The sequence below is a fragment of the Triturus cristatus genome, chromosome 9, assembly GCF_964204655.1.
Source record: "Triturus cristatus chromosome 9, aTriCri1.1, whole genome shotgun sequence".
Lineage (NCBI taxonomy): Eukaryota > Metazoa > Chordata > Amphibia > Caudata > Salamandridae > Triturus > Triturus cristatus.
The window spans coordinates 150,077,110-150,096,652 of NC_140592.1; the positions used below are offsets into that span (position 1 = coordinate 150,077,110).

The 19,543-nt window shown below is 47.8% G+C and overlaps 2 protein-coding genes across 3 annotated transcripts in view; one reads left to right on the forward strand and one right to left on the reverse strand.

Annotated features, from left to right (window-relative positions):
* The window catches only part of BICD2 (BICD cargo adaptor 2), a 299,787-nt gene that overhangs the window by 120,434 nt on the left and 159,810 nt on the right, over nucleotides 1-19,543 (reverse strand). The gene's annotated exons all lie outside the window — the stretch shown is intronic.
* On the forward strand, nucleotides 9,508-11,256 carry LOC146797549 (uncharacterized). Its single transcript, XM_085627503.1, has one exon. The coding sequence runs from the start codon at nucleotides 9,508-9,510 to the stop codon at nucleotides 11,254-11,256; it is 1,749 nt and encodes a 582-aa protein (XP_085483629.1).

A 19,543-nucleotide genomic window follows, 5' to 3' on the forward strand; every position in this document is an offset into this window, starting at 1 on the left:
CTGCACATAGGATCGTTTTGGGACTGATCTTTCAAGATCTCTCCTCTGCTATCCCTTGAAATATTTGCATTATATTTTTAATTGTTTTATATGCAGGAGCTCATCTTTCGAAACTCCCGAAAGTGTCTTTAGTGGAACATGCATGCCTCGTAAAGGGTGATAGCATTCCCCTCCCTGAAACTTAAGAGATGTCCTTAAAGTGCAAAAGGTGGAGAAAAGGAAATGCCTAATTTGTGGCGGTGAATGAAGTTACTTGGCACCATTGTCGAGAAGCATGGGTTTTAATTTTCACCAACAAACTCTGATCAGATTGAAAGAGAGAAAAGCAGAAAATGGAGGGGCGATTAAAAAATTGCGACATAGGGAGAAAGCAATGATAAATAATACCCTGCAAGGGTCCGAAAGAGATAAAGTGCAGGGTGGGGGTAGAGAGGGTCATGACTTGGATTCAAAAGTAAGCAGCCTTGGCAATCTGTGACCCTGACATTTAACAGCGTTAAGAGCGAGCTTCTAAGAAAATAAAACTTTGCTGCCATGCACTTTTTTATTTAAAACAAAAAACATTGGCAAGAGGTTAAAAAAAAGACAAACTACAGATAGGACATAAGGACAAATAAAGAGGGATTTATATTAACTGTAGTATTGTTCTCCTTTTGAGGCAAAGTATTTTATGTTCACCACCTTATTTACAAAGCCATTACTCTTTCTCTTTCAGTATCAACATAAAATTACTTTAATTACAACTTTTGGCCTATTTTTGGCTTCACCAACTCAGAAAAGTAACAAAAAAATGTACTGCTTGGACCGGGCAATCGAGTTGACAAAAGGATGCTTTAGAATTCATCAGAGCATGTGAAACAATGTCAGGCCTCGGCCATCTAAAAAAAAATGCGTCTTTGGAAAATAGTTAGCCCTGGAAGCTTGTTTTAGACCCCATTTGGAGCAGGCAGTGGGTGTTTTAGGTCAGAGTACAGTATGAACTACAGGCATCTAAATAGTGCGTTAGCAAAGCGCTGCCTGCCGAGCTCGGCGCTCACTCTGAGGCAAGAGGTTCCAAGTATGACAAAGCTCACTAAATGGTTCATCCTTATGAGCAGTGGTTAATTTGCAAAAAATAAATAAGCGCTGGGGCTCTCGTCGGAGGCAGCTTGCACCAGCCCATTTCTTCTGTTAGCGTCGCCTAAAACAGAACCAACTACAGACCATCAAAGTTGGGAGAGGATGTGGCGCAATGGCCACAGCTGCCGACTTTGGAGTGGGGGAACCAGGTTCAAGTCTTGGCGTCAGCTCAACATCCTGTGATTCTGGGCAGTTCACTTTATCTCTCCATAAATTAATATGTCCTAAATTGATGCTCATGAAAAGCGCCGGTGTCGATGATTAAGTGCTGGTGCACCGGAAACCTCAGGTTCAAATTAAGCACTGCTTTTGAACCAGGTAAAAAGGCTGCATTGAGTTAGGAAACAATAGTCATTGTTATTTACAGAGACTCTATGGAGATATTGCTGTAGTTCCATTACAAAATGTTATTAGTATATTTTTATTACTATTATTACTGAAGTTCTATACTTTCCTTTTCTTTGAGCAGTATGTCTGCTTCAGAGCACTAGAATTTCTTATTCCTTCTTACAGAACTCAGTTTGTTCTGAAGCTTAGGTAGTTTTATTGTGATGGATGCAGTTCCAATGGCGGCTAAATCTCTGCAGATAGGGAGAGAGTTGTAAAAGACTGCTCCCTCGGGGCCATCCCTGGGTTATCATGGGTAAAGGAGGCCAGTATCTATGAAGAATGAGAGGGGGTTGTAAAAGAGGGTTCCCTCCGGCTATCTCTGGGTTATCAGAGTTATAAAAGACCAGTAACTACAAAGGATAAGATGAAGAGGGTTATACAAGAGTGCTGCCCAAGGCCATCCCTGGGTTGCCAGAGGTATAGGAGGCCAGTAACCACAAAGATGTTCTTCATAAGAGAATGCCCTTCAGCAAAATAGTCAATCTCCGTGGAGAAGCCCTACAAACATCCCTAACCGGCAGAAAGGGATAAAGGACAGCACCCAGGCTAGCTTCCGCATCAAAGGCAAGCAGGCCTGTAAACAGAGAGGTCCAGAACTCGATTCGAATTCCTCAACTTGGAGTTAAACAAAATAACTGAGCGGGCGTCAGAGAAAAATATTTAAGAATCCGGATTTATTGAAGATTAAAAGAACGGAGTTGAATTCGTTAAGTTTGTAAGTAACTAAAATACTCTGCACAAAATAAAGAAAGTTAAATTTGTCCACGTGCCAGTCTCCATCTTTTCCTCACCTTCAATTTATAGATAGATACACTGACTTTACATGACTGACTGGTGCCACTGGGTCCAATAAATAGTTCAGAAAAATCCTAAATTAAAAGAGTGCAGATACCTTTCACCATTGTATACATGTATCCCACAAATGGATGATGCACAGATGGTCTTTCCGTCTGTCAGATTTGTCTAAAATAAATCACCTATACAACGATACTCCACAAAATTGGAAATTTATGAACCACTGCCCCGCACGAAGGTTCTTATTGGAAGGGTGTAATGCCCCAAATTACCAAAAAGCATACCAAAGAAACACGTAACTGAATGCACTTTTCCACATGAGAATAGCTTTTATTAATATCAATATGTAATGAAATGAAGGCAGCTGAAAAGGGTTTCAAAACAACTCCAGCTTCATCAGGCAGTTCATGTCACTATTACCATTAATGTAGTATATTTTAGTTTGTAACTACCATCTGTGTTGTTTGGCCAGCTTCACCCACTATATACATGTCCTGATGATGACCCATAGACGCCAAGTGAGTAGGGTTGAAACATCAACTTTTTACAAATTGACAAATGAGCAGTTATGCAACAACAGTGTCTGAATCTGAAATACCAAAGAGTGTTTCCCCTTTTTTGTTCAAAACTTCCTTCTCCACACTTGTTTATACATACTGCTATCATTTATTTTATTTGTACACAACATGCCATGAATACTTCAGCACTGGGATGCAATATAATTGAATTGCAACTCATTCTGTATGCAGATCCAGTACTAATGATCAAACCACTGTCTTTTGCAAATGTTTCCCTTCTTTACTAATTAACTTGCGGTGGATATTATATTTGTTCAAAATTCTATCTTTCTGATAGAGTCAGCAAATACATATTTTAAAGATGCGCTAAAAACTAAATAGAACTCCCTGTAACTATTAAATATTACATACCCGGGTTAGGCTCTGGCAGAGAGGAGAGCCCTGTTTTGCACCCTCCTGGTATGAAGGTTAAACAGCCTTTTCGCTGACATGTAATGCTGCAGGAATTAGGACCAGCACCCAGTGGATGCCAGGCAGGGAACTGGGACGAAAGGCGGAGGGTGCTGGTTCAAACAGCTGTAATTTTAAGAGTGGAGGTGTCAGTGCCGTGGCGTGTGGGCAGCATGGGCGGGGGGCTGGTTAGGGATTTCAGGACTGAAAATTCAATGCTCCGAATCCTTCATTAATAAGCTGTTTTGCTTGGAACACAGAAGCCATATTCACTAAATATCACACAATATATAAACGTTGCGCGGGACTACTGAAAGATATGGGTCAGGAATCTGCACTTCTTTAGCGCACCAATGATGGATACCATAAAGCCAGACACTACACTTCCCAAGATGCATTGCTCACAGCTACCCTACACGGTAGGAAAACACACTTCCAAAGACTCCCAGAGCCAGGCCGACAGAGGCGCCCAATCAGACCCACGCCTGCCGATGATCATTCCCGACTGACAGGATGTGTGTTCTGAGTTGGTACGTTCGAGGTGCGTGGAGCCAGTGTTTAAAAGCCAGGAGTCACAGCGCTTGGAGCCCTCTTTTCAGGCACTAAAACAACGTGTGCAATGTTCTTCTTTCAGGCAAAACTACAACAGAGAATGTTACTTTCAGCGGCCTCGGTTGGCTTTCCGCCGCTTCCCCCGAGGCTACAGAAGGCTGCACCTGGGCCAGGCCTCGTTTTGGCTTGGAGCAGACTCACAGCTTAGGGCTGCACCTGACTCCAACCATCAGCCCGTCTCACTCCCTGTGGAGTAAAGCTGTTGTCTCGCGCCTGCGCCAGACGCTGCACAGTGTAATGTCCTGGTTAATTCCACCTGACAGCTACAGCCGGAGCTCCCCAGGTCTGTTGTGTGGAATCTGAAGGTGAAATACTTCGTGTCTGTACTTTAATCAAGCCTGGCTCACACCTCCATCATCTGCCATCTTCTATTCCAAGACCGTCACTTACACTCTTATTGTTATAACGGAAGATGAAACGTCAAGGTTGTAGGTACATGCCATTTGTAGGTTTTACGGGCCCTTTCTTCAGAGAAAGTTTAAGATCAGCTGTCCAAGGAGTAAGGGAGGTGAACAGAAGTGCCTTTCCCCCCACACAGGAAAACATTAGAAACAGGACCATTCCCACTGGGAAGACACGAAATAAACTTATCAGTTTTAAACATTCTCCCCATAGAGAGCTTCGCTGGTCTAAAAACACATAGATCCTGTCACCAGTATTATAAGTAAATTTGTGTTTAGAAAAATTGACACCATTAACAAGGATTGATAAAGCCAATAGGCCTGACCTTGGCAAGCATGTTTCTAATTCCTTTATTCTGTACGCAAGTGTACTCAATATAAATTACACATCATATATCCCACCAACCATGAAACTGGAATGCACTACATTTTAGGCAGATATGCAAATAAGGCATATTGGCATCAGTTATTGTAAATGTGTATGTACTTGTATAGCGCACTGCCACCCCCAACGGGGGTATCCTGGCACTTTTACTCATACCGCTGTGGAACCCTTCCTGGCCTTTCCCTGTGAAATGTTCACTCCTGGGCACCCCCATGGTGAAGCCAGGCATCCCAGCGCTGCTGGGACCGTTGTGGAGATTAAGCAAGCTATTGCCCAGAGTTGCAGCGTGGGACCCATGATTAGCATAGGCACCGAGGCGAGAATTATCAGGTCCGAGGAAATTGAATCCAAGACCCGCCGAGGCGGGGGATTGAACTCTGGTCCCGGGCCAGAACTCTGCATCAGGGTCTGCCGCTCTAACCATTGAGCCACACTTCTCCTTGTGAAGGCAGGACACGACTGAAGTAGGCTGACCCACTGCCCTATTCTGTAAGAAAGGTGGGCGAAACTCAAATAAGTCTGAGAATTCAGCAGACCAATGATTGAAGGGGGCTGTACCCGAGCCCATCAGTGTATGTTAACTAAGGGTGGGCGTAGTTCGCGAAGTAGCACTTCGCGAAGCTACGCAAAGTGAAGTTCGCACTACGCGAGCTACGCGTAGCACTTCGCGAACTGCGAAGTAACATGTTCGCACTGTGCAAGATGTTGTTTTCAATGATTGCACAGTGCGGACAAGCAACCGGCACTGTGCAATCATTGAAAATGGCATCTTGCACAGTGCGAGCTGTAGTTTTCTGCTGCTCGAGTAGATTTTTACTCGAGCTGCAGCTTTCTCAACGCGAACTGGTAGTTTCTCATCGCGAGCGGTCGCGAGCATACGCGACCCCTCGCAATGAGAAACCTGACCTTCTCGCGTTGGGAATCTCGCCGGGAGGTTTATTTTCCATGCTCGCGATCGCGAACAAGGAAAAAGTCTCGCCAGGATGTCATTTTGCTTGCTCGCGGTCGCCAACTTGACGTTGAGGACCGCGAGCAAGCAAAAAATGACCGCAGCACTACGCAACACTACGCTACGCGTGTTCGCACTGTGCTACGTGCAGTTCGCGTAGCGCGAAGTAGCACGAACTTCGCAAACTACGCGAGCGTAGCGTAGTGCTTCGCCCAGGCCTAATGTTATCATGAGACACAAAAAGCACCTAAAGCCGTCTGTGGGCCAGACTTAAAAAAAAAAGAGGCCAGTGGAAACCCATTGTAAATGAATCCCACCATGTTTTCCATTTACAAGTAGACTGAAGCGGAGTCTAATTAAAAGATGCCAGGAGAGAGGGCACTCTGATGTCTATCATAAGATGGGGGTGGACAGGCACGCGACAGCATTGATCGGTAGACATGCAGATCGCCTTAAACCTCTCGGGAGGCTACCCAATACATCACTGCACTGCAGCCATTTGCGTCCCCTGGGTAAAGTCTAATTGAATACATATTCTCCTCACATCCCTCTCAGAAATCAATCCCGGGTGGAAATTGCAGCTCACCAGGCACAAATGACTTTAAATAATTCAGTCGCTGGTATAAGGGATGTGGACATCTACAGAACAGCTATACACAAAATTCCATGATTCCGACTGAATCTTTGGATGACTTTGCAATGTCAAATAGTGCCCATTGTCATCAGCTGGCATGTTAATATAAAGGCAGGATTTCCCATATGGTTCTTCAATACACATATATGCGGCAAAGTCAAAATATCCATAAGCAACAACTGTAGTCTTTGGTAAGAAGTAAAACCAGTGCACACAGAGACAATTTTAGTTAAAGGAGCTAAATTCTATCGGTGACATAAGAAAATTAAGAAACAATCGTACAGGGCTCATGTTCCAATAGGATCCCTTACATATCATTTTTAACTGCGCAAATCCAGTTCCCACTAGGTTGCTGGTCCGTGTGCTGGTTTCAAACATCCAGGCAACTGCAGACAAAAACAATGACCAACCAGATGACACCAAACATCCTAAAATACATCCGAAAGGCAACATGCCATTTTGCTCAGGCCTCCTAAAATCCATGCACCAGATGAAGGACTCAGAACATAAAATAGACACCTAAAACATACAATCTGTTTTTCAGTGAAATAACGTGATGCTGAGTCACACTGTTGAGAAGGCAAAGACTGAGCTGAATATTCAAGAACATATCTCTGGTCCACTTCCTGTTTCCAAGCAGAAGCTGCCGCGGTGCACGCGCGGTCATGCTCAAACATTTTCCCTCCACACATTCCCTGAATCACATGACTCCCCTCTCTCCTCGCCCACACTTTAGCACAAGAGTTGCAAGTGTAATAATGTCTGAAGAGGAATGGGTGGCCTGGGGGCAGCAGCCTCTGAGAACTGACCTTTTCCGAGGGGAGCGTAACCTGAATCAAAGCGGATATGACGTGCAGAGCCGGGGGAAACAAAGCAGCAGAGAACCGTGCCTCTGAGGCTGCCGTGAGAGAGAGAAGGAGGGGGAAGCATGCAACTCGTTGGGAGTTCTACTGCCGTCGGCGCTGCATGCAGCAATCAATGGATAACAGACTTCTCAACCTGAGCGGTGCATGATGGACAGTTACAAACCTACAGCACCATTTGAAAACTGTTCTCTTTACTTTGCTGAAGATTTGGTCATAGTTGCTATACCATAATTTCTAAAAACTTTAAACCGCTTAAAATACACGGTTTTAAAGTACACTGTGGCGTAGCGGCCAGAGCGGTCAACTTTGGAACAGCGGAGTAATGGTATTTGCATTGTCATGGTATGCGAGGTGATGGTATGCGGGATAAAGGATTCGTGGTAATGGTTGTTTGCCGAAACGAATACATGCCAACATTTTAGAAGAGTAAAGTGGGAGAGGTACAAATAATAATTGGGAGAATGTATTTCTCCCATTAAGGTCTTTTGAGGCCTGAATCGGGTATATTGGCATGTATGGGACTTGCTAGTCTGCAGCTGCAGGATCGCATATGAGAAATGCAAATATATGTTTTTCCTCAGCTGTCGGGAAGGAGCACAGAGCATGCGCTATGGCAGGCAGAGAGAGCGCGACAAAAGAGCCCGGGCCGGGTAGGCAAAGCCGGACCCGATAGGGGCCCGGGCAAAACGCCATCCGGGGGCGGCGCCCCTCCCCCGGCCAACCCCCACAGGGATTTAAATTAAGGGCTAGGCCGACGGGTGCCAGGATTGGCCCCGAAGGCGGGAGCGAGCCCCCCCCCAATCAGGGGTCGCGCTCGTGGGCCAGGGGGGGGGAATAAAAGGGGGGTCACCAGGGTAGGTCTCCACAATTCCCCCCCCGGGCCAAGGGCTTCAGACGAGTGAAAGTTCACATGCTTCTAAAGACAACAGCGGCTGTAAAGCCCGCGCGCTGATTGCACACACGTGTGCAGATTCTTCCAGCTACTTTAGCTAAGGCATTACACGGATTTTTCGAACTATGCCCTTCCTGCCTCATAGTTAAAATAGAAATCCGACAGCTTCTAAGGACAAGAGAGGCTGTAAAGTCCACGCGCTGATTGTTCCAGCCACTGTAGCTCAGGCATTACACGGGTTTATCGAAACTATGTACTTCCTGCCTCGCAGGTACAGTAGAAATCAGAAAGCTTTTAAGGACAGAGGCTGTAAAGTCCGCGCGCTGATTGCACACACGTGTGCAGATTCTCCCAGCCACATTAGCTAAGGCATTACACTGCTTTACAAAACTATCTACCCTCCCGCCTTGCGCTTCAAATAGAAAACCAGAATGCTGCCAAGGACAACAGAGGCTGTAAAGTCCGCGCGCTGGTTGCACATACGTGTGCAGATTCTTCCAGCCACATTAGCTAAGGCAGTGCACAGATTTACGAAACTACGTACTTCCTGCCTCGCAGTTAAAATAGAAATCAGAAAGCTGTAAAGTCCGCGCGCTGATTGCACACACGTGTGCAGATTCATCCAGCCACGCGCGCCGATTGCACACACGTGTGCAGATTCTTCCAGCCACTTTAGCTAAGGCATTACACGGATTTAGCGAAACTATGCACTTCCTGCCTCGCTGTTACAATAGAAATCAGAAAGCTTCTAAGGAAGCTCCGGCATTACACGGAGTTACGAAACTATGTACCCCCTGCCTCGCGCTTAAAATTAGGGACCAGAACCAACCCATGCACGCGGGAAACGGCAGGCACCGTGGCTTTAGGAGCAGGGCGATGGGTCTAACCATTCAGGGATTGGGCTTCCTTTGAATGTCCATTGCTCAGGCAAAATTCACTCACGGTGAAGGAGAGAATCTGGAGGAAGGAATTTATAGACATATTTTCCCTGCTAGAGGTGAGGCAGGCAGGCCTGGATCTAACCACACAGGACAGGAAAGATGAGGACAGGAGGGGCCCCAGGAAACCCAGGGTGGAAAGAAGCATAGAGAACTGGTTGAAAGCCTTTAGGACATTAGCGTGCGTATTTATTGAGAAATTTCCAGATTGCGCAGCTGCGCTGATCCTATACGAGCAGAAGGTGCACGAGGCGCAGCAGCAGTTCCAGGGGAATGCATGGCTACAATATGACGAGGGCTTCAGGGAAAAAATGCAGGTATGGCCAACGATAGGCTGGGACTGCCAGGACATGGAGGGCTATTCCAAACACATGGTGGCGGCCAGAGAAGGCGTGGGGGTGAAGGAGTCTACTTTTCGTCCCTACGGGAGTAAGGGCAAATTTGAAGGGTATGGGAAGGACCACAAGGGAAGGGGACAAACAGCCACAAAATCCAACAAAACATGTTGGAAGTTTGACAAGGACGAGTGCAAGTGGGGGGCCGCATGCAAATTCAAGCATGAGTGCGGGTCTTGCGGGGGGAACCACCCTGCAGTACGATGCCGGCGTCCCACAGGGCAGGCAGCAGAGAAACCAAAAGCCGACCCAAAGAAATAGAAACGAGGCGCAGGCCCCAACGGGGGGGGCCGGGGGAGTAGGGGGCGGGGGACAGGCGCTCCCCACACCCATAAGAGCAGGTAGGCTATTGCAACTACTAAACAGGTACCACAAACACACAGACAGGAAACTATTGGCGGAAGGGTTTACGCAAGGTTTCCCCATCCCATATTGCGGCCCGAAGGGGGCGCGGGAGAGCAATAATTTGAAATCGGTCAAAGACGCCCCTGAGGCAGCAAAACAGAAGGTGGAAAAGGAGATTGGGCTGGGTCGGGTGGCGGGCCCTTTCCCCACTCCGCCGCTGGAGGACATGATAATATCCCCGCTGGGTTTAGTCCCCAAGAAGGAGCCAGGCAAATTCCGCTTGATTCACCACCTATCATACCCAGAGGGGGAGTCAGTCAACGACTGGTTGGATCAGGGAGCATGCTCGGTGGCCTATGCCTCGGTCGACGATGCTGTGGACCTGGTTAGACAGGAAGGGGCGGGGGCCCTCATGGCCAAGTCTGATATAGAATCAGCATTTAGGCTACTACCGGTGCACCCAGACAGCTATCACTTGTTGGGCTTTAGACTGGATGGGGGTTACTACTACGATAAGTGCCTCCCCATGGGCTGCGCAATCTCATGTTCACATTTTGAGGCCTTTAGCAGTTTCTTAGAGTGGGAACTGGGGCAGCGGACACCTAGTGGAGGGCGGGTCCACTACCTGGACGATTTTCTGTTCGTGGGTAGGGCAGGCACAGAGGACTGCACCAACCTCCTCGCTAGTTTCAGGGAACTGACGCAGGAGCTCGGGATCCCGCTAGCCCACGAGAAAACCGAGGGTCCCACAACAAAACTGACATTCCTGGGGATAGAGCTGGACTCAGTGGCAGGGACATGCAAGCTGCCACCTGACAAGATAGCGGACATGCTCAACGACATACGTAGGTTGAGGCAGCAGAAGAAGGCGACCCTGGGAGAGCTACAGCAGCTACTGGGGAAACTGAACTTTGCCACAAGAGTTATCCCCGCAGGACGCGCCTTTGCCCGGCGGATAGCCTGGCTCACGAGGGGTCTGGCACAGAAACACCACAGGGTTCGCATTACGCAGGGAGTAAGGGACGACTTGGTCCAATGGGAGGGTTTTCTAACAGAGTTCAATGGCACCCTGATCTGGCGGGCCCCCTGGGCTCTGGCCTGTGAAGTGGAACTCTACACTGACGCAGCAGGGGGTTACGGCTTCGGGGCCCTGCTGGGGACGGCGTGGTCGGCAGGGGCATGGCCGGAGGCATGGCGCACAGCAGGGTTAACCTCAAACATATCTCTACTAGAACTGTTTCCCATTGTAGTAGCCTTCCACATCTGGGCCCCCCAACTAGAGAATAGACAGATCACTTTGTGGTCAGACAACCACGCAGTGGTGCAGGCGATCAATACAGGAGCAGCGCGTTGCCCAGCAGTGGCGGCCTTGCTGAGGAAGTTAGTGGGCTGCCAGTTGAGAGGGAACATTGCATTAAGGGCCAGGCACATTCCGGGCGTGGAAAACTTAGTGGCGGATGCTATTTCTCGTTTCCAGTGGGACAGATTCAGGAAGCTAGCCCCGGGCGCGGACATGCAGATGACCCCGATGCCGGAGGAAGCATGGGCATGGGTGGAAGCGGTTTGAGATGGTTGCTGGAGAATGCACTGGCCCCAAAGACCAACAGCCGGTACCGGAAATGCTGGGAAACGTTCAGGGCTAAAGCTGGCCTGCGGAGGGGGCAATTGGCCTCAAAAAGGGACATCCTGGATTTCATCGAGTGGGCTTTCCAGGAAGGGAAATCAAAATCTTGGGCACAAGCACATTTAAGTGCAGTAGCTTACTACACGAAATTGGCAGGGCAGGCCGATCAAACAGGGGGATTTGAATGCCGCATGGCCATGAAAGGGTGGGGTAGGTTGCAGCAGGCACCGGAGGATGCAAGGCGCCCCATCCATTTCAGATTACTGCAGGCAATGCTGGGGGCCCTGGACGGGATATGCTCCTCGAGGCATGAAGTCAAGCTGTTCCGGGCAGCGTTTGCAGTAGCTTTCTTCGGGGCATATAGGGTCAGCGAGGTGGTAGCCCCCTCAGTGGTGGAGGCAGGAGCAGCATGCATACAGAGAGAAGGGGTGGTCATGCAGGAGGAGCACATGGACATACTGCTAAGGAGGTCCAAGACGGACCAGACAGGCAAGGGAGTATGGACCAGACTGCGCTGCACGGACAATGAAGACCATTGCCCGGTATGTTTGCTAAAGAGGCACCTAGAGAGCGTGCAGGGGAGGACGGGGCCGCTATTTCAGCACAGAGATGGATCTTTCCTCAGCCGCTTTCAGTTTATAGCGGTAATGAGGAAGGCATTGGAAGCGTTGGGCCTCCCCGCTCGGGAATATGGGTCACACTCCTTCAGGATCGGGGCGGCAACGACGGCGGCAGGGCTGGGCATGGGGGGGGCGCTATCAAGGGGATAGGGCGGTGGGCATCCGGCGCGTACAAGCGGTACATTCGCCCAGCAGTATGCTAAGCCTCCCCCCCCCCCCCCCTTTCCCCTCTCTTCTAGGCTCGGATGCTGCACGCAAGAAGGTGTGGATCGTGGGGCACTCGTACGTTACGCGGGCACAGCGGTGGGCAGCGGCTAGACGGGACTTTGGCGGTATCTGGCTGCGGGACACCGACATAGAATGGTGGGGGCGCCCCGGGATGAGATGGGGAGAGCTGTTGTCCATGGCGCAGGATGCGCAACAGCGGGGCAGCAAGCCAGATGCAGTGGTGGTCCACTTGGGCGGGAATGACTTGGCAGCAATGGGGCGAAAGGCACTCCTGGAAGACATGCGGAAGGGCCTCACAGCATTAGCAAGAATGACACGCCCCGCGGACATAATTTTTTCAGAAATCATCGTGCGGAGCACCTGGCGGGGGGCGATTGACCTGGGGGCGGTGGAAAAGTCTAGAAAAAAACTTAATATCACCATGGCAAAAGTATGTAAGGCGAATGGTTGGGGCTTCGTGCGGCATGGGTTCATAAACTTAAGATCCCCGGGGTATCACAGCGGAGACGGAGTTCACCTCACAGGGGTGGGGATGGATATGTTCCTGCTGAACATCGTGGGGGTTCTGGAACAGAGGGGTTTCCTATGACAGTCGGGGGTAGGAGTCGGCGAGGGGGGAGCTCCCTCTGATCGAAAAACCATAGGGAGCGTGGCGGAGCTAGGCAGACTAAGTTAACAAAAGAAAGGGGAGAACCCAGTAGAAGATAGATGAGAGGCTCTCGCAATGCCTTGGGGATGCCGCACGGCAGGGGCACTGAGGGAGCCAAAAGGGCGGCACGCCGCCAACAAGGATTAGAGACAATACTCTCCCCATGACCCTTGGGATGCCTCACGGCAGGGGCTCAGAGGGAGACAAAAACAAAGGACCCAGTCACAAGAAGTTAAAGTAGATACACAAGAAAGGCCCTTGGGATGCCAGCCGGCAGGGGCCTCGGGGAGAAGGGAGGGCCCCTGTAAGGTCACAGGGCGAGCGGGACGGCACTTGCGGCCCGGACAGGTCCAAACGGAGACCCGCCCAATCGGTAGCAAGCTGAAGCCTAAACCCGGAAGCAGGAAAAGCAGAAAGGGTTCCCTCCCCTCCCAGTTGATTGATAGAGCTGGGGCAAGATTAACCATGCATTATGTACATGACCATGAACAATGCGGTACGATTGTATAAAGTTTTTGTGATATGAATAAACTGCGACCTTTTCAGGCACCCAACAGAAGTTGTCAGTGGTGATTTGAGGTAGCAGAGCATAACAGGAGGGGGGAAAGCAGGGAGGGGAGATCCGACGCCTGGATGGGGTTAGAGCCCGGGCCGGGTAGGCAAAGCCGGACCCGATAGGGGCCCGGGCAAAACGCCATCCGGGGGCGGCGCCCCTCCCCCGGCCAACCCCCACAGGGATTTAAATTAAGGGCTAGGCCGACGGGTGCCAGGATTGGCCCCGAAGGCGGGAGCGAGCCCCCCCCCAATCAGGGGTCGCGCTCGTGGGCCAGGGGGGGGGAATAAAAGGGGGGTCACCAGGGTAGGTCTCCACAATTCCCCCCCCGGGCCAAGGGCGAGCGAAGAAGAAACCCACCCACCCACACCTAAGAGTCGGGCGTCGCAGCTGCAAGGTGGAGGGTAGCGGCGGAGCTAGGCAGACTAAGTTAACAAAAGAAAGGGGAGAACCCAGTAGAAGATAGATGAGAGGCTCTCGCAATGCCTTGGGGATGCCGCACGGCAGGGGCACTGAGGGAGCCAAAAGGGCGGCACGCCGCCAACAAGGATTAGAGACAATACTCTCCCCATGACCCTTGGGATGCCTCACGGCAGGGGCTCAGAGGGAGACAAAAACAAAGGACCCAGTCACAAGAAGTTAAAGTAGATACACAAGAAAGGCCCTTGGGATGCCAGCCGGCAGGGGCCTCGGGGAGAAGGGAGGGCCCCTGTAAGGTCACAGGGCGAGCGGGACGGCACTTGCGGCCCGGACAGGTCCAAACGGAGACCCGCCCAATCGGTAGCAAGCTGAAGCCTAAACCCGGAAGCAGGAAAAGCAGAAAGGGTTCCCTCCCCTCCCAGTTGATTGATAGAGCTGGGGCAAGATTAACCATGCATTATGTACATGACCATGAACAATGCGGTACGATTGTATAAAGTTTTTGTGATATGAATAAACTGCGACCTTTTCAGGCACCCAACAGAAGTTGTCAGTGGTGATTTGAGGTAGCAGAGCATAACAGGAGGGGGGAAAGCAGGGAGGGGAGATCCGCCGCCTGGATGGGGTTTGCGCACTCGCCTGCAGGAGCAGGTTACTGGCAGTGCATACTCCGGGTCGCTCAAAACCAGTCCCTTTCCGCTGTAGCCCACCAAGGAATCGGGTTCTTCTATACAGGAATCGCGAGGCAGGAGACTAACCTTGAAATCGGTAGTCTCCCGCCTGAATCGGGAGGGTTGGTATGTACGTCCCGAATCCCGGCTTGGACTAAAAGCGAAAAACGACATTGCGACCCAGTAAACAGCCCGCCTCCCCTCTCAGAACTTTGCACCCCACCAGAATTCACTTCCATCCTGCACAGCGCTCTGTCGCCATTCCACTAGGTTCAACCGAGACAAATATCACATATAAAAATATTTGCATTATGGCCTTGTGAGTGCAGCAGTCACTAAACTGAAAGGGTCTTTGCATTGTTTATGTTCACGAGAGGAAGAAATACAGTCAAGTGAATCATTTAAATTACTTTTTGAATCCTGCCATGCAAAATTACAATAGCTCAGAGGGTTAACGCGTATTTTATAGCTGCGTCACGGTTTGAATCCAAATAGCGCCTACACCCTTCCTACTACACAGTTTGTGTCTGAAGTCCATTAAGGGTGTAAACCGCATTAAATGAAAATGCATACTGAAAGTGTGGGTCCTGACACTAAAAATGGATATAATGTGGTAATGTAGCTCAGTGAGATAATGCGCCTGCAGCAGGTATCTGGGTAACACACACTTCAGTGGTGAACAGTAAAGGCAACACTCCAAGCTTTCTGACTGCCTGGGCTCCTTTCAGCAGCCTGCATAGGATCACTGCTGGAAGGGTGCTACTCTGGAGTTTCTAGTCTGTAAATGCAAATCAACTTCTGATGTCATCCACTTCTTGGCCTAAAATGTGAGTTTTCGTGTAAACACGAACCTTCCACATATTTTTGATGCTATATCCCTTTAAATCGTTCCGGCAATGACAAGTGAAGACTGCAGTACAATAAAAACAGGAGTGGCGAGTCAGAAAACACCTGTAGGCTTCTGTGACAATATCTCTAGGGCTGCAAAACCTGTGAACTAGCTTCCAAAAACATTTAAATGTTTCATAATCGGTAACCTCCCTCCCCAACCAGTCCCAACACGAGCATGCAGCAAAAAATAAAAAGCATTGTCTGAGCTAACACTGCACAGAGCAGGTTTACTCGAGTTCATGTTCAGTAGTGTTTAAAGAGGCTAGTGGCTGACATGGTCACAGACCAGGTTCAAAAAGGTGCTGCAGTGAAAGGTTAGTCCCCTACATTAGTGCATTTTCTGTTTCTCGTCCCACCCAGGGGAACTGTGTACGATTACTACTATAATCGAGATCATTCTCAGGGCCGGCAGAAGATAAGGTGGGGGGGCCATTTCAAATCCATGCATGCGGCCCTCACAACTCCGCATTCCAATGGCAGGAAGTACCAGTAAAACAGCGTAACACTGTATTAAAACAAGCAAACATACAAAAAATAATGGTCAAAAATAATTCTAAGCTCAGTGTTCGCACCTGGGGGCAGAACACAGCGTTCACTGCATCCTGTAAACCTGTCTGTATAGGAGACTACAGGCCCATAGCTTTCTGAGTATTTGGGCGGGGCCTCCCAGTCACCTGAAAGGGATGAAATGTCCTGAAGCAGGCCCTATAATCCGGAGTCAGGCAGAAACGTGATTCCCCACACCTTGAGACATGACACCCATGTTCAAATGTGGAAATCCGTGAGCAAATCTCCTATTCTGGATGTTACACCCACGCCGACTGATATAGAGACCGTGGTTTCACGACCTTTAGGACTCTCACAACTGATTTTTGGATTTGATGGATCACCGATCAATGATTTTCTGAGTACAGCATCTTGAAGCAATATATTACCCACTCTGTGAACTTGAACCGATAAGACGCCTTGAAGAAGCCCCAGGCTTGCAAGCCAATAGGGGGCGAAACACGTGTTGGCTGTGCCACACAATCGTTTTGTTCACTTCTTTTTCTTCATTGATTTTGATACATTAAGAATTACCCATCACATCTTTGATTTTGAGGAATACATACCAGATGTATTACACAGATCTTTTCTGATTTACTATGAATATAATCACTTGTCCTGGTACACTTTCTCAGATACTGAACTAATGGGTAAGGGGTTTCCCTTCACCAAGGACAAGCAACAACTCAAATACTCTCATCAGCACGCAGGTTGGGCTAAAAATCAGGATCCATCACCCCTTCGAGTTTTTCAGTACCCCAAATCACGCAGGAGACTCAACATGCCGTAGCAACACTACCCTAAAAAACTCGAGCCCTGTGGTGCTCACATAATCCTGGGTGTGCCATTCTCATATTTTTCACCAGGACATTCAGAATGACGCTTTTAAGTGGTGAAACCAGAACTGACTGCTACCCCTCTTTATAAATAAAACAATAACAACAAAACACCAGCACACAGCCATCAACGCCTCTGAGTCCCTCTGTACAGCTCATCTCACACTATTATTTGCTCTTTTGCACCTTAAAAAACACACGATTCTTCTTAAATTCCAGAATCAGGGACTAAAACACTACCATCTCCAAATGTGATCTGACGCCTTGGGAGAGCCATACCCTAATGATGATTTTTATCAATTTCATGTTCCAGAACTCTTAAAGGAGCATGTTTCTAGAATGGTACAGGGCCAGGCTATACAGGAACGCCTATGTACAGTATCCTCAGTAATGTTATTGTCTGGGTGGCTTAGTGGACTAATGCATCACTGAAAGGGCCTATATTCGACCTCATGGTCACAGGTTCTAATCCCGGCGGGTCCACTCAGCCTTTCATCCTTCTGAGGTCGATAAAATAAGAGCTATTGCGTTGGGTCACAAAAAAATCATCCTCTATTCAGCGCCAGGATACCCTTGGGTGAACCTGCACTTTACAAATACACATGTTGTGTTATTGTCTTCTGACTATCAGAACTGGCATTGGTCATGCACAACAAATACCATAAAGAAACACTGGGACAACAATTACAGCCCATGCTGTACTTCTCTTTTTAAAGCATGTGACACATTGCTTCATTCAATCCCAGCAACGAATTTCAGCCTTCAAAGATCAGCAAACTGAGTACCATTTAAGTGGGCAATAACAACATATTTTACTTGAAGCGATATAATAAAATAGCTTCTTTCTTTTTTTATATAGCGCTTTATACCAACGTTCAACAGTTTGGTATGAAGCGCTATATAAAAATGACGCTGTTCTATAATCACTATTAAAATAACACTCAAAGTCCTTAAGTGCATAATGAAGTGCAACTTTTATGCTAGGCAGCTGCTAAAATACTGAGCCATCATTTTATACCGAGACCTTTTTCGAACACTTTCCATTCCCGAGGAACTGTCTAGCGCTCCAGGAGGCACGAACTAACATCACCACAGAGGATGCAGTTAAATCATTAATGTGCCCCAACTCCTGCAATAATACACGCCATATTGTCGTTTGGAGCCATCTCGAATCCTGCCTCACGGACCGGATAATCTGATTAGCTCGGAAAGAAATTTCACAGACTAAAAAAACAGAAAAATACTCGGATTAATTTCTGCTCTTGTGGGGCTTCCCTGGACATGTTTATTGATCAGTCTGAAGTCGAGCACTTCCCGTGTACCAGATGGCCGTGTTTTTGTGGAGGCTGCTGTCGCACCTCCAGGCCTCCTTGGCACGAGACTCCTGCCTCTTGCCTTCCAGTTTCCAGAATGTTTCTTCAGACACATTCTTTGTTCTCAGTTTATTGCACCTCTCCCTATTCCATTTACTTCACGTATTTATTTTCAACACCAAAATGCAAATTTAAAAATAACTGCCGTGCTTCAGGGCGGCGTGTTTTGTTCTCACTTTGGTAAGGGCTGAAAATGTGGCACTGAATTCCAGCACTACAAATGTCATTGTCATTAAAAGACAAATAGGTGGCATTCACTGGGCAACACTGTCACTGAAAATAGATATTTGTCATTGTTTTACTAAATCTATTAAGAGGGAGGCTCGGGCAAAGATTGCATATTTATAAGAAAATGTGATACTGACTGGGTAATTTTGTCAATAAGGTAAAGGTAAGGCAGTGACTGGGTAAATTCATCAACACATAGATATCTTTGTCAATTACACCAAATGTTTTTGCACACCCTACAAACAGAAAGGCAGGTGGTTGATGAGACACATGACGAAACGGTTCACAAATATTAAACATAATTCATATTTAAAACAAAATACAAAAAGTAAAAGTAAAAAGGCAATAAAGACTAATGTATAACAATTTAAAGCAAGACTACAAGCATATATCAAACAACACTAAATTGAAATCAAATACAAAAGTGTCTATTTGTTGGTTCAAAAAAGTACTTTGTGCTTGCTTTGGAAAAACATTGGAGAATCATAATATATAACAAGTGCTAAGAGAAGAAAACTCATTCACCACTGATGTCAATTTGCAAGTCACATAAAGAAAAGTTGTGTTACTCATCAGAACCTGAAATATCACATGGAGCGGGCAATTTCTTTAGCAGAAAAGACAGTGTAATCCAATATGAGCGGCAATCCCACCTTCAAGGATTAAGACATGGCTTTGCCCGGGTGGATCTATCAGAAAAAATGAAGTTATGTTCCTGGTCAATTTTGCCAAAAAAAGAAGCCAGCGTGATCCGGCATGGGAAAATATATCCATGAGGGCCAAGATGCGGCCCTGGATTGGCAACTCAACCAATACATGTGTAGATATTTCCATGAAAGTTTACTTCTACTAACAAAAATAAGGCTATATGGTTAGTAGGTCAATTCTGTCAGCAATAATTAAGGTGTAGCCTTTGACAGGGACTTCAATAAGAAATTAGAAGAGAAACCACAATCTACAATAATATAAGCAACGGCAAATGGTAACCTTGTATGGCTAATTGTATCTCTAATAAAGAAAATGTAACCTTGGATAGCCAGTTCTAGCAACAATAACTTCATTTTTTCTGATATTCATTCAGATCGGCAATTCTACCACCAATGACAAACATCGACTTCGGATGGGCAATTCTGTGAGCAATGCGGATTAAACCTGGATAGGCAATTCTATCAGCGAGGTTAAAGGCATGACTATGGATAGGAAAATATATGCGTA